General features: G+C 32.9%; 3 protein-coding genes across 6 annotated transcripts; all 3 read right to left on the reverse strand.

The window, feature by feature from the left end:
- Positions 1-304: 304 nt before the first annotated feature.
- On the reverse strand, positions 305-11,590 carry LOC112127636 (beta-galactosidase). Of its 2 annotated transcripts, none has more exons than XM_024228880.1 (12): positions 11,483-11,590; positions 4,454-4,635; positions 4,242-4,392; positions 3,909-3,972; positions 3,312-3,406; positions 3,075-3,255; positions 2,765-2,989; positions 2,588-2,709; positions 2,265-2,525; positions 2,054-2,191; positions 1,278-1,520; positions 305-1,209 (listed from the first exon to the last, which is right to left on the reverse strand). In XM_024228880.1, exons 1-12 carry the CDS (start codon positions 11,483-11,485, stop codon positions 919-921), a joined length of 1,956 nt encoding a protein of 651 aa, XP_024084648.1. In that variant the 5' UTR covers positions 11,486-11,590; the 3' UTR covers positions 305-918. The 2 variants fall into 2 exon arrangements, with proteins under 2 accessions (XP_024084648.1, XP_024084647.1); XM_024228879.1 differs by lacking the exon at positions 11,483-11,590 and adding an exon at positions 8,881-9,096.
- A 1,559-nt stretch (positions 11,591-13,149) lies between these two features.
- Positions 13,150-15,414, reverse strand: LOC106668105 (probable Xaa-Pro aminopeptidase 3). 3 transcript variants are annotated; one of them, XM_014396557.2, is made up of 8 exons: positions 15,303-15,414; positions 14,990-15,135; positions 14,617-14,917; positions 14,387-14,562; positions 14,023-14,326; positions 13,582-13,823; positions 13,408-13,528; positions 13,150-13,313 (listed from the first exon to the last, which is right to left on the reverse strand). In XM_014396557.2, exons 1-8 carry the CDS (start codon positions 15,340-15,342, stop codon positions 13,156-13,158), a joined length of 1,488 nt encoding a protein of 495 aa, XP_014252043.1. In that variant the 5' UTR covers positions 15,343-15,414; the 3' UTR covers positions 13,150-13,155. The 3 variants fall into 3 exon arrangements, with proteins under 3 accessions (XP_014252043.1, XP_014252045.1, XP_014252044.1); XM_014396558.2 differs by having other exon boundaries at positions 13,195-13,332; XM_014396559.1 differs by lacking the exon at positions 15,303-15,414 and having other exon boundaries at positions 14,617-14,928.
- A 1,208-nt stretch (positions 15,415-16,622) lies between these two features.
- On the reverse strand, positions 16,623-22,701 carry LOC106668107 (DNA damage-regulated autophagy modulator protein 2). Its single transcript, XM_014396560.2, has 6 exons — positions 22,444-22,701; positions 19,453-19,574; positions 19,147-19,373; positions 17,962-18,100; positions 17,722-17,873; positions 16,623-17,642 (listed from the first exon to the last, which is right to left on the reverse strand). The coding sequence occupies exons 1-6, from the start codon at positions 22,527-22,529 to the stop codon at positions 17,586-17,588; spliced, it is 783 nt and encodes a 260-aa protein (XP_014252046.1). The 5' UTR covers positions 22,530-22,701; the 3' UTR covers positions 16,623-17,585.
- Between the last annotated feature and the right edge of the window lies 1 nt (position 22,702).

The following is a 22,702-nucleotide window of genomic DNA, read 5'->3' on the forward strand; positions in this document are numbered from 1 at the left end:
GTGTGTCTGTCTTTTCATTATACAAAATTCCCTTGTGTCTTGCACCCAAGATATCATCAGTTTATTGTTTTTCCCCAGGCTTTGGAGATTTTGAACACCTTCGCTGACTAGTTGTTATATAATTTTTTACATGCTAACGTGTAGCTGCTTGGCTATCCAATCTTACGAAGATTTTTTGCCAGTTAACCTTATTTAAAACATCTAGGGCATAAGCATTGATAGCTTTTATTTCATCTTGATGGTGTACTTTCCTAATGAGTTTGATTTTGGGGTTATACAAAAAATGCCTGATACGGTTCTTTCGTTTGTTTTGAAGCCACTTTATACCATTCATTATACCTAATCTTTGCCCGAATTCTTCTTCTTTACAGTCTGTTGACATTTTACAGGATGCTGTAAAGAATGTTTCCACAATACAGTCAGTCCCCATTTCTAACAATGGATGTCTGATTTTATTGATGTATGTCTGAATCATACAAAATGGATAAATAATCAATTAAAATAATCAACACATGTATAGAAAGCAAATTACTTGGTTTTCACAGAATAAAAAAATTACTCCCAGTTGAAGAAAAAAAAAAAAAAAATTGAAAGGCTGTAGTCAGTGACACTTTTGCCCTTTCTTAGATAGCTTTAGGAATTTCGAATGGAATTGTGTAGTGAGTAAAGTGGAGGGAAAGTGTAAAAGTACAAATGGGAGGATGCAGACCGTGCGTCTTCTGCAGTCAACGTGTTAATGAGATATCTAGATAGTCTGTATGGAAGTCACTCCTAAAGTGTATGTATGATGATGCAATGATGTAGCGTTTTACATTAAATAATATATAAATAATTTGGGAGAAAATTTTATTTATAATGTTAAGTGTTTTCTGTAAGGACTTTTGTTTAAAAACAGAGAATCTCTCTTCATTGACTTTTTTACTTTTCCACATCTTTTTGTGATTTAGAACGCAAAGATGATAAACTCCATTTGCTTCGACTTGCGGATTTCGATAGTACTTTCGGTTCGTCATATTTATCTTTTAAACTCAGGAGAGGCTTTGATATAAACCTGACCGTTTGGTTTGGTGCTGTGAAATGCAGTTCAAGAATCATTATTCGGTTTTTGTGCGGATAATCCAACAAGTAGATCTTCGGGATGTAAAGTGTCCTTTGAGGGCCAATGTGCCAATATCTACCCATGTTGTGATTGTTAATAAACACAACACCCTAACATAGTAAATCATGTTACTGTTTATATAATTGTAGATACACACACTTGCAAAAATAATTCTTACCTTTCCCCAGCCAGTCATATCAAGAAATGTATCCTGTGCTGGTTCATCCTCAGGCAGATTCAGAGTCCCAGTATAGAATGCTGGGAAAGCCGGTGATGGATCTGGAAAATTTACACTCGGTGACATTATACTGCCCCGGGCGTATTTGTCCAACCTTGATATGTTGTCAAATGTCAATGGGTACCCGACGATCGACCAATTTTGTAGCAGTTTCCCATCCAATGTAGCATTTGAAATAATACCCTGAAAAGTTGAAAACTATTTCATTTTGTATACTAGTTAAAGAACTACAATGGCAAAAGTTTAGATTATAAATATATTCTTAGGGTGATACACACAGTGGTTTTAACCAAACCATTTATCAAGAGAAAAACCAAATCGGCGAGCCATCGACAGTTGTAGCAATGTGCTGACACATGCTTCAATGAACCGCTGCATGTGTGGAAAAACAAATACAATAAACACTTTGATCAAAACCACTGCTTGTGCCACTGGTTTTACTGTAAAGTGAAGTTTAGGCTACCATTTATTAGTTATTTGTTACTACTGGAAAGAGATTTGTCTCCACAAATTTGAAATTTATGAGAAATTAAAAAAAAATGTATTTATAAAGAACACATCTCTTTGCAAAACATCTAGTGGTCCAACAGTAAAATAACACTAGTTGTATTTCAAAAACTGTTAACAATTTGAGATTCATGTGTAAGGAAAAACATTTGTGTACAATGTCCATGATCATACAAAAAAGGTGTATCCTGGATTAATGTTTAGCGTACCTTAGTGCAGTCAGACAAAAGGTTGTAGTTTCTTCTTCCCATATTTTCAACTAGAATTGTTAATTTTTTCCCTTTTGTAACATCAGATGGAAGTGGAGTTTCGTTGATCACAGTATACTGCAAAACACTGACTTCTACCTAGTAATCAGAAGAATAGAATTAACTTATGACATTGATAATTGAATTTAAGACTAAAAAGAAAGTAGCTTGCCTCATTAATTAAAACTTGTGCCCTGTCCCTTACATTGACTTGGAGTACGGAGGGATCTTGTGTTTCATATGGAATTGTTGTAGTGTATGCTATAAAGCCGTACCTTTCAGCAATAGCTTCCATTGTTATCGGGAATAATGTATACACTGGGTCTCTACCGATTGGACTCTTAAGAAGTGAAATAAGAGGTTTCAGCTGCACTTCACCATAATCACCCTTGGGGGTTTCTTTCTCCTCATTTTTGTTGTTACTGGTATTTTTCTGAGGATAAAAAATAATAATAATGTTGGTATAATTTCAAAAGTGAAGGGTAAAATAACGACCTCTCCTGCTATTAAATCTTTAATTGCAAAATATTTGTCGGTGAGATCTCCCGCTTCGCTTATAGGAGCATCGTAGTCATAGCTGGTTATATCAGCTTGATAATGTTTACTGCTCCCAGAGCCTAATTAAAATTTAATTAATAATTGATTTTAGATCGGTCAATTAGACTGTCTTACCTGAGGTAAATCCAAAGTTTGTACCTCCGTGAATCATATAACAATTAAAGGAAATGTTTAGTGCTATCATATCTTTCATTGTTTTCAAAATTGGAGGTATTGAAGATCTGCTGAATTCTTCACCCCAGTACGTGAGCCAGCCTACATAAAATTCCGAATTGACTAGTGGCCCTTTCGGCTGAATTTTTCTCAAAGGTTCAAACAACTTGGCTGGACTTGTGCTAACTGTGATTTAAATGAAAAATATAAATAAAGAAATAAAATGCATTGTACATATATTTTGAATTGAGTTATGCTTATAATTGTTTACCTGGACCAAAATCTATTGTCGATAATACTCCAGGAATTTTTCCTCTATTGACAAATTGGGTGTCTGGCCCATCAGTCGTAAAAAGTACAGCAGCGTTTCCGACATAACTTCTGTACAGATCCCTAAGCCACAGCAAATAATTTAAGTCATGTACTGGATAACTGCCATATTCATTTTCAACCTGAGAAATTTTCCACATTAATCTTAAATATAATAGAAAGGTTTGATAAATTTTACCTGAACCATAATGACAGGGCCACCATTTCCATAAAGCATAGGTTGAAGTTGTCCCCAAAGCATTTTGAACCACCTCGATACAAAGAACGTATGTGCTGAAATATATTACTTAGAATTTCTAACTCTCAATTGAAACATTTTAAGAAGAAAATGTTTATGATTGTAAGGAACAAAAAATATAATGTAAAAGTTACAATAAGAATAACACTACAAGGATAATTTAAAGTGCATTATCTTTCTTGTTCTTCAAGGAATATATTGTCTGGTGACATTTTGCTGACAATTATCCATATAAACATAATTAATATTTATTTTCAAAAAGCAAATCGACAGATGACTGTAATATCTAGCTTATGCTTTTTTATTGTTTGTTTCTTTGTATTATACTAATTAAGATTACATATTATTAGATAAAGCATCCCATTATTTTTTCATGTTAAATGGGACTCTAGTATTTAGCGCAATAAGCAAAGTAGGAATAAAAAGCCTTAAAACTTTTTAACTTAAAGTGCACTTTCTAAGAATTTTACAGTTTACAAAAGCCACTTATGCTACAAATAAAATTTAAAGAAAACAATAGGACAATCATAACATTACATGGGTCAGATGTTCTGAACTGCATTTTCGGGTTGACTGTAAGCAACCATGCTGGATAACCACCCTGAAAAATAAAAGGATAAATAAATAACTTATTTAAGTAACAAAAAGTTAATCCTTCCTTCTTCAAGATTCCTGAAAATAAATACGTACAAATATATAGTATTTTATTCATTATTAATTCCATACTTTCAAACATATATGTTACATATTTAATGTTTGATAAATGATAAACTGAAATTATTTTCATTGCTAAATTTTTCCCTAAATATATAATAGTTAATATTATGTTTTTTATACTTATGAGTGTTGGTATTCATCTAAAGAACCTACCAAATCTCTTTCTGCACATATGTAAGGGCCGGGTCTGAGGATGACGAGAAGACCGAGCCTCTCGGCTATTCTGATGAACTCCACTATATCGGCTTCTGCTGTGAAATGATAAACACTAGGCGAAGGTTCGTGCAAGCTCCATTCCACATATCTATACAAATTAAACGTTATGCTTCTAATTAAGGAAATGCCTTATAGGAGCAAAATCTTACGTGCTTATTGCATTGAAACCTGCGGCTTGGACTTTTTTCAATCTATCCTCCCAGTATATCCTGGGGATTCTGAAGTAGTGTATTTCACCTGACATATAGGTGAAAGGTTTGCCATCTTTGAGGAAGACATCATTGTCGTAGTCAATGTCAAAAGTTCTGTTCCCTTTGAGTGCATCTGTTGACTAATGGTAATATTGATATTAATGGTAATGAAATAACAATAATCAGACACAGTTGCAAGGCAAATAATCATTTATTAATAAAGTGAAATTGTTCTTAAGTATATTCCTCTAAAATAAAACAGATGTATGTCATAAATGCAACTACATATATTTAATTTTCCATTAGCAATCATGCTCACATCTTACACATATTGTATTAACATATTTAATTTGCTTGGGTAAACATTTAAGCACGATAAAAATGCTATAAGAGGATCAAAGATCAAATGAATAAAAGAAAACAGATGAAATATTTTAATGCCAGAAAACAGTCCACAGACTTCCACAAAAAGACTATTTGATTGCATTTGACATAATCCTAAATAAAAAATATTATATCAAAGGACCATCAACCATCGGTTTTATATCTATAATCATATTAATCCGTCACTAGGGAACTGTTAAAGAGAAGGCAGCCACTTTTTATTATTTTTTTAACTTATGATTTTTCCTTGAAGGTGGGATAATAGGTCATCTCAAAAAAACAAAATAAAACCAGTTTTTCTTTCAATCAACAACGTTTCGGATTTATTATACTTCCTCAGGTGAGTTAATAGCAGGTCGTCAGTCATTAATATTTTGTAACAGTTTATTTCAAAAAAGAGCCAGTGTGGTGCATATTTAAGTCTTTCAGACTCCGAACAAACGTTTTAATATTTTGAACCTGACTGTTTTTTTGAGATGACCTATTATCCCACCTTCAAGAAGGAAAAATCATAAGTTAAACTGTTGAGGTCGAAATATAAGAAAACATCATTATCAAATATCATCATATCAAATACAGCCTTAAGAAGAGAATTTTTCAATGATTTGGCTTACAGTTTGCTGAAAAATCAGTTAAAGGGGAGAGTCAATAAAATAAATCTTCCGTTCCTTTCAAGATACCGTTCTAATGGTCATCAAAATGTAAAACCTACATCATACTGTTGGGCCATGTAATAAATGTGCTCAGAATGTATGGCATTTGTGTGCAAAAGCCACAATTCGAAAATATCTTTATGCAATAATGGCTGAGCTAATCAGGAAAACTTTATGGGAGAAAAAAACTGAATAAAACATTAAAGAAGACTGGAACTTTAAAAATTGTCTATCAAAGTGATATTTTTCAAATGTTTTTTTTTTTTTTTTTAATTATGTCATTTGTTTAAATAAGTATTTAACTAGTTATAATTACTAGTCTTTTACATTATAAATGTATGTGCATACATTTTTTATTACAATTGTTCCTGTAAACATATTACTATCAATAAAATGTTGCTATAAAGATAACTACCTATTTTTAAAGCCCATTTATCATTGTTGAACATAAAAAGCAAATAATCAAAATGCATTGAGTACTGCATGCACCCACTTCTGTAATTTTTATATAAACGCCTGCTGCAGAGTTATATATTATATTTATTATTATTATATTTTATATATATTATTATTTAGTAATTATTATTATTAAATAATGAACTGTATGAAAAATCCAAATGACATATGAGTAAACAACATTTAAATCTGTTTACTAAGCAACAGGGTTCTATCAATTTTCTGCTGTTGTGAGCGAAGTGTTGGGTTACAATATTCGATGAATTCAAAGCAATGGAAAATGTTGAGTAAAATACTGACACACAGGATTTCTCTAAATAAATTGAACAATAAACCAATAAATAAACTACAGTATGGAGAAATACAATTGATATCCAACTAGCCTTGAACCCTTTTTTAATTCATTATATAACAGTGAACATACTTGAAAAAATGGATTATTCCAATAAATCGTTATACGATATTAAATGTAAATATTCAATATGATATGGTATTAATATTTGATTGACACTCTTGATAAAGTGTACTAATTAATATTCTATTGGAAAATAGCATGCCAATATCTTAAGCGTATATCTTTTGCATCAACAAAATTAAACCTGTTTGTTAATATTTTTGAATAACTTAAGATTATCATCATTCTAATTCATTTGACTAAAAATTAAATCTATATCTAACACATTTACATTGTAAATCTTAAACTATTTATATGCATGAATACTTATTTATATAAGCTCAAATCTGCATATACATGTACCCACCTAAGCAAGGGTACAGAGTTAAGCTTATCGCTTCTCATAGTCCTCTGGCAATTCCAGCTTTTATAATAACAGGGGATCCAAATACTCGCTGCTGTGCTCAAGCACAATTCTCATATCAGGTGGCATTCTTGGGCACTTTCTACATGGAACCAAGGAATTGTACCCTTCAATTAGGTGGAATGCATCAAGTGACATTTCTCTGCATGCAGGCATGTAGGTTTTTGATGTCCAATTGTAAGTTTTTAACAACGCCAAGATTTTTAACTATAGGAAAAAATTAATAGGGGAACCATTGATATAAAGAGTGGGATAAGCAGTCTGTATTAATGGGTTTATTGGAAATTAATAAAGACTGGGATTTAAAATAATGTCGTTATTGCTTGACCATTGGTCAAAAGAATGAAGATCAGAATTAAGCAGATTGATAGCTTCAATGTTGCTTATAGAACATTGAACTGCCCATAAGCTTTCAGATAGTAACCCTTAAGGGTCATCAGAAAACTGATACAGGATCTCTCAGGAATGATAGGACTATATACCAATCACTTGTATCTAAGAAAATACCTACACAACATGTGTGTATTCAATGATGTCTCAATTTGAAGGTTATGCAACGAGGAGGAAGATACTGCCACCCCATAACTCTATAGGTGCCAGATATAGTAAACTCATCATTTAAGTAAGGAGATAGATTAACAAGCATTTTCTACCCTTTGCCGCTGTTCTTCAACTGAAGTTGCTGGGTTGTAATTGGTGTAGTCACTGTTTTTTAAATGGCCCCACAGAAAATAGTCAAGTGGAGTTAAATTGGGTGACCGAGGAGGCCAACAGATCGGGCCATGAGGTCCTATCCCGGAAGTGACAATTCAACTAACTTCTCACCTCCGAAGAATTGTGTGGCATCCATCAAGCTGGAGGAATCATTCTTTGCCGTTGTTGCAAGGGAAAATAGTCTGATAGTGTTAGTAAAGCCTCCCTCAAAAAATTGAGGTACACCATTTAAATTATTTTTGTAGAAATAAGGCCCAATTAATTTATTTCCAAGAAGTCCACACCGAACGTTGATATTGTGAACCACCTGATGATGACAAGAGTTTGAAATTCTCGGATTTTCCCCTGCACACGTTCGAAAATTCCAATGGCTTAGTATGCCATTAGAGGTGATCTTGGATTCCTCAGTCCATAGGATGTACGGAAGAAATTGAATGTAAAGCTGACTGTTATCAGCACAAAGATGAAATTGGGAAAAATTAAAAACTAACGGAAGATCATTTAGAACCACAATAAGTCATTTTGGTACCAGGACACAAAGGAATTTTGGGTAACGAAAAGCAGACTCATTGGCCAGAGGAGTATCTGCAAGACAATATGTAGGCGTTGAACCTATACTTGGGATGACAAAAACAAACAGAATCCTCCTTCACAAAATGGATAAAAAGAAAAAAGAGAAGTGGATAAACTCTGGGGTGCCAGACAGTAAACTCATGCTAAAACAACCTTCACCAAGGTGCAAACTCACTGCTTCAATTGGAGAGGGCCAGACTCAGAGGTCACTTGCACCTGAGAATAAATCAACTTGGGTATATTCAACAATGATCACATTTGCAAATTATACAATGAGGAGGAAGAAACAGCCATTGAATCATCTTCGAATGCGAAGCAACGGCTCAATGTAGTCTTAATCTTGGATAAGATAAAACCCAGGGAATGAAATTGTAGCAGTGACAGTCGCCTCACACTTCTGCGAATGATTAAGTCAATTGCACTGAATTAGGGAACTAGGAAGGTACAATAAGCCAGAAGGCTTCAGTGCCTGGGAAGCACAAACCACCCGTCCTAGTATCCATCATCATCATCCTATGGCCATAAGGAACACCTATAAAATTATTTTGTCAAAATTGGACCAGTCCATTTCGAGATTACCTGTTTTTACCAAATTTTTCTCTTTATAGAATTTGTATATAGATAAACAATTCGTTCAGAAAAAATATGTTGATTGCAAAATTAGTTCTTCAAGATTTTTTTTGTAAAAAATCTAGCATTGCATAGTTTTTAAACGTTGACAATTATTACTAGTGGGTAGAATTGGAGTAAAAGGTAATATAAGTATTCAAGAAGATGAGATAGATACCTCAGCTACAACGAGCAATGCTGATGTTGTGGACAGCAAGAGCAATTCAATGAGGGAGAGCATGTCGCTTGTAAGGCTTGGTGTAATTATGCTGTCTCGTCCTGGGGAGGGGCATCGGCGAGGATTACCTCTGGGACGAAAGGAAGCGACAACAGGCGGACCTCCACGGGTTCACCCGCCCGTTCGTCCATCCGCCCCGTCCTTCGTCCATCCGCCCGCCCGTTCGTCCATCCCTCCTCTAGCCGTGATAATGAACAGGTCCCTGGACCAACGTCCAATGTCAGCTTTGTCTTAATTAATTGCCGTCCACGAGAGATTTCAAAACTCCATCGGCACTCCTCTTTTCGATTAGGAGAACCCCTACGATTTTTTTTCAAATTGAAGGAAAAAGGGTTTTTGAACTTTGGCCTGGCCATTCGAGAAAATTATTTTCGGCATTTTTGTCAATCGAGTATTACATCAAAGATAAAGATCAACAAAAAATGACTGAATTTAGCCTTTTTTTTAATCCTTTTTCCATATTGCATTATGATTAAAAACTTAAAATAATGAAATAATTTTTTAAAACGTTTTACATAATATAATAAATTGTCAGCTTCCATTTTATTAAAATGAACACATTTTTCGTTAGTTTCCTTTGTTGTTCATGCTCTAATTTATGTAGGCCCATTTATTTATATTCTGCAGAACAAAGACGCACGAGGTCGTGAACCCTACCGTTACACGTTCTGCGAACCGACATCCGCCGTCGCCGTGTAAATCTGACATCGGACCGAACTTCCTTTTTGTAGTTCGTTCTATATTTATATTACTAAATGGGTTCGTTTCTTTGAAAATTTGCTCTACAGTAAATTTTGGCCGTTAATAATAAATATTTGAGCATGATAATCAACGTAGTTGTAAACTTGAACAACTATGATTGACGAAAATCCCGGAAGCTTATAAAAAAATTCGAAAAATCAGACATCTGAACGACGCCTACATCTACAAAATCAATCCCTTTGCATATGAATCATGGATCTGAGGGCTGTTGGCTGGATTACACCACAGGCCTTCAAAATTGACTAAAGTGGACCAACCATATCCTTATCACTCCAGGTACTATGGTGCTCCCAAAGGAACATAGAGATGATATGAACCTTAATAGATCATGGTAGGAGCCAGCCTCTTTACCGCCTACTCATTAAGCTTAAAGGCTTTTTACAAGATCCCAAGGTTTTTAAAAGGGCTGTCGTGTGTATTCTCCAGACCTGAGCTTTTTCCTCTTTCAGGAAATACTGGAGTAGGAATCTCAGCCTACATGCACCTTCGCACCAATGAGGACATGTTTTGTTATCTCCTTCTTCCTGCCAATATCTGAACAGGCTTGTTTCTGCCACTGCCTTAGTGCCACCCAGCTGTCCAAGCAGATGGCTATTCTTCTATTGTTCTGATACGAAGCCTGTTAAGATCATTGGCAGTGTTCAATAGCTACAGCCTCTGTTTGAAAGATAGTGGCATATTGCCCAAGGTTTATATGAATTCTAGTCCTTGGTTTATTTCTGTAAATACCAACTCCTAACCCATACTCTGTTTTAAAGCTATCTGAATACCAAATATCTTGGGCATTAACTGGGATTCCTTTCTCCCAACAACTACGTTACATCTTTACCTACTCTACATATATTATTATTATTTTATTGTTATTATCAATAATTAAGGAATTTAACAGTGACCTCATTTTAGTAATTATTGTCAGTATTTGCATGTGTGTTTTTGTGTTATTTTATCCTTTGTTATTTAAATATTTTCATTTCTGGTGTATATTCATTCACTTGTATCTACTTGTACATGTTGTAATGTATATAACCAGTAAATAAATTAAATTAAATTTGATTGTCGATGATAATTATTTTTAAACTGATTAGGGAAGGGATTTTTGAAGTACTGATCCAAGTGTTATGGCATACCTCATATATTTGTTTTTTGCTTTTTATTCCACTTAACCTATTAAGAAAAATGAAGATCCACCTTGCCAATTAAACATTCTTTTAAATCTTAATATTCTTTATTATTATAAACATAAAATTTTCCATTTTGTCATATTATAATGGCTTATTTTGCATATATTACATGGCCATTATATTTTTTTTAAACAAATATGTTGGTAGTGTTCACTTTTAATTATGGAAATTAAAAATTTCCACAAAAAATTTATTAATAATTAAATGAAAATAACATTTTCAATAAATCTTTCTTATTCCTAACATATAGTTAAGCATAAACATATATTCATTTAAGATTTTTCTATTTTAAATTTGATCTTATTAGATAAATCAAAACTGAAGTCAGTAATAATAATAAAAATAAAAATAATTGCAATATCAATTGTATTAATAGAAATTCAAATTTGTTTATAGAACCAGATTTTCTCAGAGAGCAGTATTTTCTATTAAAATTCAATTATTAACAGATGATTGAAGTGATTTTCTATTTTTTGTTGTTCTATATTGTAGTAGATTACTTTCACAAACAAAAAAGCATTGTAACTTGCACAATATATAATGTATGATATTTTCACATGTATATTTTCCATATGTTTTAAATTAATTGTTCCACTTACCATTTGTGTTGATGATTGTTATCAGATATGTGTGTAGGGCTTAAAATGTGTGAATGTTTGAATTTGTTTTAGTATTTTTTCTTCTTCAGGTGATGATGATTTTTTTACATATGATGTGATTTGTAAGGAAGCTCATAATGCAACTGTTTTATGGCTGAGCGTCTGATTTTGGAAATAGGCTTGTACTAAAAACTACATTTGATTGCATTAATGATTGGTTGTACTAAGAAAAATCAAATTTGACGTAGAAAATAATTTATTTGCATTTTGTCTGACTTCTTATTGCACCAGTTTCAAGTCTAAAATTTTTACAATCAAAATTTTCATTTCACATTGTTAACATAAAAAGAGATGAAACAATTATAAACTGTATAAACTTAACATGTAAAAGGGAATAAAAAATTGTGATATAATTATGTTCCACTTTGTAGGAAAAAGTTGTTAACAAAATTAATTTATTGAAAATGATCTGTAAACTTAAAAACAAAGGTTCATGAGAATTGACACAATTCCAATTTAACCAACTGGTCTGTCTTAAAAATTTCAATTTGTATACATAACATTTGGCAAGGTTCAATATATTTCTTACCAAACAACGAGAAAGGTTCGTGCAGGTTTAATAATTGACACAATTTTAGAAGAGATATTACATTCGGGGAATAATCTCCAACGGTATCTGAACCTTCTCCCAACACGTTACTAGCCCAGTAATGCCATTATAAAGGATGCAGGACTTAAAAAGTAAATTCAACTCATTTTTTTTTAGCTGAGGCGATTATCAAAAGCCCAATTGAAAATATGATTGTCAATTGTTAATTAAAGGTGAAAGACAAATAGACTCATTATCACCTCCTTTGTCATTCTAGTGCTGCATGAGTTCTCGCATTGTTGTGGTGAAAAATTACACCTTTTTGTTCACGATAACAGATTGTTTCTGGGCCAGGGCAAGAGATACTAGTTGCAGTTAGAGTAGATTTCTGCGTTGATGATATGGCCATGTGGCAGTTTTTAATGCACAATGCCTCTTACTCCTCCACACACAAAGCATCACCTTTTGACGGTGAATATTTGGTTTTCGTGTCAATGGGACAGGGTCATTTGGTGACAGCCAATGGTACGCCTGCCAATTTTAAATCATTGCTCTCGCTGAGAACCTGAGATACTCAAAAATATTTTTAAGAGACTTTTACATATTTAAACATATATTGCAATGTAGGTACCATGTGAGAAATATAGTGAACAGATCTATCTAATAATACATGAATGAGCTATTAATTGTTTAAATACTTCAAAGGTACATTTCTCCTACAGGTAAAGTTTCTCCAATCAGTCGCATATTTTAAATAGAACATATACGTGTTACTTTTAATGTTTTGAATGTTGTCCAAAATACATGTTATTTAGAATTTTATCTATGATTTACATCCTTTTTTTCCTCTTCTCCTCTTGTTTAGTTGTTTCTGATTTCCTTTATGTTTCATTCCTGAAGGAAAGTTATATTTGCACAATTATCATAGAAAAATAGATCAGGAATATTTATTACAACAAAAGTTGAATATAAAAGAGAACAATTCATTACATTTAAATTTATTTTGAATATGACAAATGTTCATAATCAGAGGTCACTACAGAAGTAGGATGGAACAACAATAAATAAATCAACAAAATGAATGCTAAGTTTTATATATTTCCTGAAGTTCATCCACCCGTTTAGGGCAAAGGGACAACACTTTTGCACACCCATTAGAGATTAAAACATCATCTTCAATACGTACGCCGATACCTCTGAATTCCTTTTTTGCAAGATTATTTTTCTCGTTGACATATATCCCTACAATACAAATCAAAAACTTAGATTTTTTAATAGTAATGAAACAATATGTAGTAATACAAAATTTATACAGTGCTTTGTTTTACTTGAATACCTGGTTCTACAGTTATGACCATTCCTTCTTGCAGATGGACAGTTCTGTTTATAGTACCAGTGTCGTGAACATCCATACCAAGGTAATGGCTGACATGGTGTGGGCAGAATTTAAAGGCCATCTGAAATAATGCAATTTTGAAATTGAACGTGCAAAGATAGTATAAGACCTGACCTCTTCCAGTGTCATAGAGTCAGCGGCCTTAGTAAGTACATGTGCCTCTTTAAGACGTTTCCCTAGCATGACGCACATTAACTTGAACAGCTCATCTAATGACTTCTCTTCTGAACAGAGGGAAATCAAGTTGGTCTGCACATCGAGGACTATCTCGTAAAGTGTTTGTTGAAGAGGAGTGAATTGTTTGCTGACAGGCCAAGTTCTTGTTATATCGCTGCAATAACCGTGGAGCTCACAGCCTGAAACATTCCACCGTCAGACACCATGTGATTACTTTGAACAGTTGACGCTACCAAATGAATTATATTTGTATAAAAGCAATGGTTTAATCATGATTTATACAAATGCCATCACATTTGTGAATTGAATAGGAAAATGAAATCTTATACATAATTATAATGTTGAAGGTGATAACTAATTATCTGGGAATAAACATACCAGCGTCCATTAAAATTAATTCTCCCTCCATTATTTTTTGGGTGTTGTTTATGTAGTGGATGATGTTTGCATTATTTCCAGCGGCTACCACTGGAGGGTAAGCCAAGTATTCAGCTCCATTCATTCTGCAGTGGTAATCTACCATGGCAAAAAGCTGGTGTTCAGTGTGCCCGACCTCGGTATTCCTAATTGTTTGGGTTATGGCATCTGACGTTATTTGGGCAGAGCGGAGCATCAAATCCTGCTCTGCTTTTGATTTAATCAGTCTTAACTCATGTATGAGCTTTATCGGCGATTCTAAACACTAAACAAAAAAACTTTATTCAGTTTAATAATATTCAAGGCAGTTGTTCTTTTAAATTACTTTTGATCCAGAATTAGATAGAAACGACACAACTGAGTTATGTATATTTCTGTGTGCTGGGTTTCTGAAATCGTACCAGAAAGTACAATTTTTAGCCGATTCTTTCAGTTCAGATTCAAGTGCATTGATGCTTTTGGCTTCATCGATACCGAAGAGTTGAGGAGCAACATCAACACCTCAAAAACAATCATTAATTAAATAAATTAATTTTTTTTAAGATTATAACATACCTGTTCTAGGGCCTTCCCAGAGTTCAGTGTGAGCATTTTTATCACGCATGAATAATTTCGATTTATGACTCCCATCAGGTTTGATTATCAAAAGAAGGGCACTGTCAGGCTCGAGGCAGCCTGTCAAGTACCTGAAGTCTGTATTCTGCCTGAAGACATATGGAATTTTATCGGACATATACTGCGTCATCGCCGCCGGTATCAAAACAAGATGAGTTCCATTCGGTTTCAGTCTGACTAGCGCTTCCGCAAGGCGATCCCTTCTTTCTATGAAGTCTTTTTTTGTAAATCCTGGAACGAGCTACAAAACAACTGCGATAGACATTAAAATGCGATTCGGTCCTACTTTGTAAATTGCCGAGTCGATACAAACCTCATTCGGTTTGAGCAAGTGTGGGTGCGTAAGTGGAGAAGGCTGTCCTATTACCGGTTGGGTGGTCTCATAACAGGCGGTCTGAAGGGTGATGTCATGGAAGAACCGACCCCAGTGTTTATTCCCAAATAGTAGCCTGCAACAACCTTTTAAACATACCAGGCTAGATTATATTTATTAACTAAAAAAATGAAATTAACTGATAAATTAGTTAAAATTCAAAACATTACTAACAAGTAAATTAAAAAATTTCTTTTTTAAATTTAATTTTTTTATTTTCTATGCAATACAATCTCAGAAGAAACGAACTTACGTCTGTTACTTTTCCAAGATAATCTCGTAAAAGTGTTCATTTTAAATAAAAAAAAGAAAAATCTTTACAAGAAAAAGTGTGTAGTCAGGTTACTTAACTACTACGGTTATCTTTCGATCATCATAAATAAAACAGAGCTATAATTTAAGAGTGACGTCATTGACAAGTTGCCCGGTTCACCTGAATTTTCATTTATATTAAAATTTAAAATATCAATTACTGCCGAGTAATAATATATTTTGGTGTACTGTAGAGTGGGTATTTGTTTATATTTTTTAGTTGTACAAACGCTTTTTTCAGTATAATAAACGATTTTGTAAACCAAACAAACAAAAGTTTTCCCGCTACAAATCAGTAGCACAAGGATGATTAAATAAAAATTGCCGTGATATCAATGTATTTGAAACTTGTTTAGATGCAAAATTCTTCAAAGAAGAAATGTTTTTGGCTGATTATAATATATAGTTTCAATTGCTAGAGAAATATTAAACACATCTATATCTTATCATGTTTATGAGCATTACTCTCAAATGACAATGAGTCATTGTAGGCAGTAAATAAAGTTGAATGATAAAAACAAGCTAAAAATAAAGAAATAGAATATCTGAAGTGGTCAACTAGCAATTATAGTGAGGGGGTTCTCACTTATAAATAAATCCAATATTACTGAACAAAAAGAACTAGTTAAATAGAGGGTACTCATGAGTGATATTTACACAATGAGAATGTGTGCAAGTAGTACTAAAAAAATAAAAATACTGGGATTAATGTTATTGCTCATCAAATGAATAAAACATAATAAATAATAAAGATAATGCTCCTGGGTGTTAGGGACATGAGCAAGATGTTTGAGTTGAAATTTAACTTCCCAATGAACTGAAAGAAATTTTTTAATGGCTTTATTTTTGTCAAGCTATAGCTCATTATTCAAACAATTTGTTGTTGTGTGTATTTTGGGGGAAGAGTAGCATGAAAAAGTGGCTAGAGGCAAAAATGGAAATTAACACACGACTGAGGGTGTCTAAGAGCTCAGCTATCTAGCCAGAGTATATCACGCTGAACACTCGACCTCCGAGGGTATGAGGTAAATGCATGCCAAGTATCGATAGACCAAATTGCCAATAAAGGGCAGGATAACGCTATACAGTGATTAAAATGAAAACCAAAAGTATAAGGGTACATCAAATACCAAATAATAGGACTCATTTAAAAAATCTTTATTCAATTAAGCTTACAAAAATATGTATTTAGTATATTTTTTTGCATGTTCTCCTTCCCTAAAAATATATTTTTTCTATTGGCTTCTTTTTTTTATTTTTATTTTTTTTTTTAAATTATAACATCATAAAAACTCTTAGAATGTTCTTGTAACCATTGGAGCTCAAATGCTTCCACCACTTTGCTGTCATCGAATCACTGGCTTCCACTAAGTGCTTTTATGAGAGGTGTAAAAAGATGAAAGACACAAGGTGAAAAGTCTGGATAGGGATGTTCTATTTTCCATCTTACTGCACCTGATTTTTGCTTTGTGGCGCTAGCTGTATGAGGCTTGGCGATGATTTAAGGTAGTGGATAGATTATATATATATTTTTATGGATGCATTTTAACTATGAGGTCAAATCAACACCTCGGGTACGGGTGCTTTTTTTTGGGAGGGGGGGGAAGTATGTTGGGTTTGAAGTTAGGGTCACAGAGATTTGAACCCAGGGGACCCTTACAGCAATAAGATGCCATGTCTACAATCTATCCACTTTAGCTACTGATGCCTCTTAAAATACCTTTGAAGACTATCTACTAATATTAATCTAATTTAATTGTAAAAATTATTGAATAACTTTTCAAAACAAAACTATTCTTAAAGCTAGGGCTTGTACATTTTACAGTCTCCTATATGAAGTGCGTATTTATGGAACTAAATTTTTTTTAAACCAATCAAATTGCATTAATAAAATATAATTACATAGTATATACAATAAAAATAAATGTGCATACACAACTATCTGATTGTTAAATAAAAAAATTCTATATGAATTGGCGAAACACAACACATATCATATGTTATCATCATCCCAAGAAAATATTTGGAGAAAGCTTTGTAGAACATGACCTAAAGAACTAAGAGCCTGTATTACAGCAGTTGCTGCAATAACAAAAGAGACTGATAAAGAGAGAAATTTTGTTTTTAGAGCTGTTTCCTCACTGGATATTTCCCAGCAATGTTCTTCTATTCTGTCTCTTTTGAGAACTGAATTTCTTCGTGCTTTACTCGCTTCATTTAAGCATCAGCTATGCAACAAATCCTCTTCACATTCGCTTGTTATATGGTGTCTAAGATTAATCTAAAAAAAGTAATAATAAATGATAATTAAAAGTCAAGTATATACAAGTTTTACAAAAATAGCACATATAAAAAATAACCTTTGGATGTGTGAAGGAAATAAGGCTGAATTCTGAATAAAATGTTAAAATATATATACAAAAGCAAGTTGCCGTGATCCATTCTGATCCAGTGCTTACTACATGTAGCATCCAGCCTTTATCATCCGGGTACCATTTTGTCACATCATCACCTAGATAAAATGCAAAATTAAAGTAAAAGAAATCATAATAAAAAATTTGAAAACAGAAAAAAAAACCATTGAGTTTAATTACACTCACCATCAAACTCTATACGTGACTGCACACCGGTGACTAATGAAATAACGAAAAATACAGTACAAACCATTGAAAGGCCAACACGAAAATGAGCCAAGATAATGCTATGTACTAATGAGTGCATCTGATAGGAACATAATGCCTAAAAAGATTATATTATCAAAAACAAATTATATATATATATATATATATATATATATATATATATATATATAAAAACACAGATTGGTAATGTATTAAGAATAATATATTTAGCAGTTGGTCTTCAGTTAAATGCCGATAATACGTATAGGCAGGGAATAATCAGTGATGAATAAACTACATGTGTATCACACAGATATACATAAAAAAAATAAAAATAAAAATAAACTACTACATCTATATCACACAGAATACCTCAAGATATTTCACAGTACAAACAATTTTCTATTTTTATCCAACACCAAACAGATTTAATTTATGATTGTATTTTACTTTTGATCATTATTATTTATTATATACTTTAAGCCATCACATTTGCTAACCAACTGTTTCAGGAATCTGAAGGGAACTATTTAGCAAGTTCTTGGATTTGTTGAAGAAAGGGGATTGTGGTGGATGTCTGGCTTGTAACTAACTGTAACTTTTTATTTCAATAAATAATAGAAAAAACAACAAGTGTCATATAATTCTGCCCTAGGAAGTTAAAAAAAAATTCAATCAGTGTTTTATTTTATTTTTTTTGGCTGTAGTTTTATATTTTTGTTTTTGATCATCTTGTACTGATGTTTCTGCATATGTGTATATGCCATTTTTATAAATGCTTTATAAGGATAAATTACAATTATTAAGATTTGTCTCTTGAAAATATAATATATACTTGGAGAATATTGTTTTTTTATCATGAATAATTCCTCAACTGTTCCCCACAATTGTGCTTATCAGTCAACTTTACCATGTGTAGTAGGTACTTATTAAGAGGATGACTAATCTTGAACAGTTTTCAATGAAATGTTAGCTATTTGTAAGAAGAGTGCACAACTTAAACCAGTACTTGAAGTGCTGTGATATGGATTGTAGTACCATAAACTGTAAAAATCTATTTGAAAATTGTGTAAGCTAGACAACTCAGCTTGTTCAACAAAGAAGGGCAATAAAAGATAGTTATGATTTTATGCGTCAGTCATAAATAACAGTTATATATTTTACCTGGATCCAAAAATAGAGAGTGCCGGCTCCAAAACAGAGACATGCCCCAGCAAAATGAACCGTTTTAACCGCCAATGATTGAAAGTTAGCTACAATGCTGAGACCTAGGGCAGAACAAATCCCCAGGAACAGGCCAAGCTTATTTAACACCATTATATTAGGCGATATCGAGTAGAGCTCATAGTACTGGCATATTGCACAATACCTTACATATATTAACAAAACCACTACAGAGAATTCAGGTAAAAACATAAGTTACAAAGTTATATGTTTATTATAATAATAAATAATTATGGCACTACTTACTTAGCACAGATCCGAGGTTTATCAATTGGCTAAAAACACAACTTTCTGGTGGATAAGATGCTGCATCGCTTATATAAGGGAAATTAGGTTCCACATGGCCCTGTAACACTCCTGCTAAATACCTGCAAGATCAAATGAATTACTTACATACACAAATATTTTAATAAACATAGTTTAAATATCTATTTTTTAGCTTAAAGCATTCACATTGGGTCAGTATTGGTATTATTGGAACAAGACAAATTAAGGGGTTGAAAATCATTAAGTGTTAAAGAAGGAATGAAAAGTACCTACCTGTTTAAAAATTAATGAAAAAGAGGAAAAAGCAACAAAGAAAATGTTAAATAAATTTAAAAAATAAATAACTGATTGTTTACCGAAAAATTGACAGTAATCATCCATTATAATTTCTAATAGATTTTGTATATGAACTAATAATAAAGTGTGTTAAAATTGTCTTTTTGTACATAAATGTATTTTTTTAAACAACTTTTGTAATCCAAAACCGCCTGCATCAATAAGTTTGCATTTCTGAGAGAGCTGTGTATTCTAAATTGTTAGAATGATATTGAAAAGGTACAATCCTGTCCATCTCATACAGTTAATAAGTAAATTCCTTTTTAATTATGATTCGATGCTTGACTAAACTTCAGACCTTTATAAGTACCAAAATAGTCTTTGCTGAACAACAGGAATTGCAACTATTCTAGAAATCTCTCTTCTGAAATGCCAAGTAATTCAATAATAGATAACATACATATATCATTACATTACATTTCACACATCAAATATTTTTCATAGTCTAATTGTCCAACAATTTAGCTTTCCTTTTCCTATTTATCCCTTTCTATATAATCCTGAAAGGATAATCTGGCCAAATCATTACCAACACATTGTTTCCCTTCGTCGGCTCTTTTCGCCTCAAAGAAGCCGACGCCTTATACAAAAATGTCTTTTCTATACCGACTTCCTTCCCCACCCCTTCAAAATCCAACATATATAAACATAAAACAGCAAAATCTCACTGGCACTCTCAACACGACACGCAAGAATGGCACAATTACACAGAAAACAAACACTTTGAGTGAGTAGAAATACTTTGATTGAATATAAAAAATATATTTTGCATTGTATAAATTCACTTTTCCACATCCTAAATGTATTTGTTAAATGTAAACAATGTTTGTAAATCCCAGGCCCTGAAGATGATCTCAATAAAGATCGAAACGTTGGCATGATAAAGAAAATGTTTTTCTGAAACCTACATCACACCAGACCGCATCTCACGATTTCTGAATAATTAAGTAATTCAATAAAGTATTTTTTTGGAGTTTGTGTAAAAATAGGCATGTAATTTCTTTCATTGTAAATAAATGTGAATGGCACATTGGGAAGAGATTTAAATAATTAAAAAAAAAGAAAAATCTACTCTTTCTAGAGCATCAAAATAGATTCCACCATTTTGAACCACAGTTTTGAATACAAATTTACCATAATTATTTCTACAAAGCCATAGAGTATTTTTTGTACAGATTGATGGCATAAGGTCACCTTTAAGAAATTTAAAAGCTGGGGTCCCCAAGGGTTTGTTCTTGGATCAACCTTATTTAACATATTTTAAATGACCTTTGCAAGCTAACTACAGCTTAACTTGTTTTCTTTGCTGATGATATGGCTTTTATAAGAACCTCATATTGGGTTGATTCTATCTGCAGAGAATTATCAGTAACTGTAGGCAGGTGTTTTAAATATTTTGAAAAGTAATTATGTAATAGTTAATTTCATAGCAAATAGCAGGGTTGTGGGTGGCTCAGTGCGCAAGGGTGAGGATTGGTTGGCAGTATCCATTCCTGAGGAATCTCGGGTCAGCACTAGGATCCCCGCCCTTGTTCACCTGCTGGTGTGCCATACGTAGTCCATCACATCCAAAATGATGATCAAGGCGAAACATGATCCTACGAGATAGAATGCCTTCAAATTTAAAAAAAGAAAAAATGGATAGTGGATGAGTACCATCTGTCTCGTGTTGAGGATACCTAGCCAACTTTCTGTGATAAGATTTTTCAGGGCGAGCCGAATAGCTATCGGTTTCTTAGCGTGCATCAGAATGTTTCACATTATTTGTTTTTCTATGTGTACACATTTGTTTTGAGTATGACAATAAACCAGGAGGAATGCATTCGACTTATCCGAATGTATCACAGCTTCTGAATTTTGTGTGATGATAAAGATAAAACTCATTGTAATAAGAATATGAGAGTGGATGTGTGTAAGAAATTGAGCATCAAAATGGGACTAACACAAAAAGTATCTCCTTAATAGCAAACTCTGATGCAGCAGTTAGTGCAGTTATAAACGGCATTTCGCGCAAACTGATGGCTCACCTTGTTTCACCTCTATGTTGCAAAATGTTTCACCTCGTTGAAATGGTTAACCCGAGATGGCGTTCCATAAATAATTCTTGCTTTTAGTTACATGATTTTTTTCACAAAATGGAAACCCAGCTTAAAGGTAGCAAGACTGAGGCAATACTATTTACTCAACGCAGACCACACATTGTCAATCAAGTCAAAATAAATAACTAAATAAGGACGGTAAATATCTTGAAATGTTTCTGAACTGCAGACTTAATTTTAGTTACCACATTGAATAAATAATGCTCCAAAGCATGGACCATCTTAAGAAGCCTTTATACAGTGTTTAATAAGTGTTCATGTATGGACAGTAAAAATAAAAAAAGTTATTTATGACCTATACATACGTCTATTACTAACTGAATTTTTCCATAGAGGTTGAAAATCTAGTTTTTTTACAAGTTTTAAATTTACTTCTTCTTCTCTTTTCAATGCTTTTTGGATTTCCCTAATTGAATAGTTTAGGAGCTACGAGATTTATGACAGAAAAACCGTAGATAGATGGAAAAAGCAATGCCTTTCGATTTTTAGTTTTTAAGCTTTTTGTTAGAGCAAACTGAGCAACATTTGTACTTACGTTCCTAGAAATGTAAATGGAAAGAGTAAAAAGAGAAGTACAGGCAAATTTTGAATGCCTGAAATGCCCATTTTGTCACTCGGCATGCATATTTTACACAGGCTTTTGATGCGTGCGGATTAAACTAAATATAAATGCCTACGGAATAATGTAAATAAAATTAAATAAATAAGCCACGTTTGAAACGAATTATCATATCAGAGGACGCAATTAAACAAAGACGACGTGAAGGTTAAAGAAAAATTCCGATAAACACAAC

The sequence above is a fragment of the Cimex lectularius genome, unplaced genomic scaffold (assembly GCF_000648675.2).
Source record: "Cimex lectularius strain Harlan isolate CLEC.00 unplaced genomic scaffold, Clec_2.1 scaffold349, whole genome shotgun sequence".
In the NCBI taxonomy this organism is placed as follows: Eukaryota; Metazoa; Arthropoda; class Insecta; order Hemiptera; family Cimicidae; genus Cimex; species Cimex lectularius.

Excerpts from the sequence above, each read along its gene's own strand:
- LOC112127636 (XM_024228879.1), bottom strand. The coding sequence starts at position 8,943 with ATGCTCTCCCTCATTGAATTGCTCTTGCTGTCCACAACATCAGCATTG. Across the intron at positions 4,393-4,453 it reads GGTTTCAATGCAATAAGCAC|ATATGTGGAATGGAGCTTGC; the intron begins GTAAGATTTTGC and ends TAATTTGTATAG. Across the intron at positions 3,407-3,908 it reads GTTCAGAACATCTGACCCAT|CACATACGTTCTTTGTATCG; the intron begins GTAATGTTATGA and ends AATATATTTCAG.
- LOC106668105 (XM_014396557.2), bottom strand. The coding sequence starts at position 15,342 with ATGAACACTTTTACGAGATTATCTTGGAAAAGTAACAGAC. Across the intron at positions 14,563-14,616 it reads CTGGGAAGGCCCTAGAACAG|GTGTTGATGTTGCTCCTCAA; the intron begins GTATGTTATAAT and ends ATTGTTTTTGAG. Across the intron at positions 13,529-13,581 it reads ACTCTATGACACTGGAAGAG|ATGGCCTTTAAATTCTGCCC; the intron begins GTCAGGTCTTAT and ends GCATTATTTCAG.
- LOC106668107 (XM_014396560.2), bottom strand. The coding sequence starts at position 22,529 with ATGCCGAGTGACAAAATGGGCATTTCAGGCATTCAAAATTTGCCTGTA. Across the intron at positions 19,575-22,443 it reads CCATTTACATTTCTAGGAAC|GTATTTAGCAGGAGTGTTAC; the intron begins GTAAGTACAAAT and ends TTGATCTTGCAG. Across the intron at positions 17,874-17,961 it reads GTCACGTATAGAGTTTGATG|GTGATGATGTGACAAAATGG; the intron begins GTGAGTGTAATT and ends CATTTTATCTAG.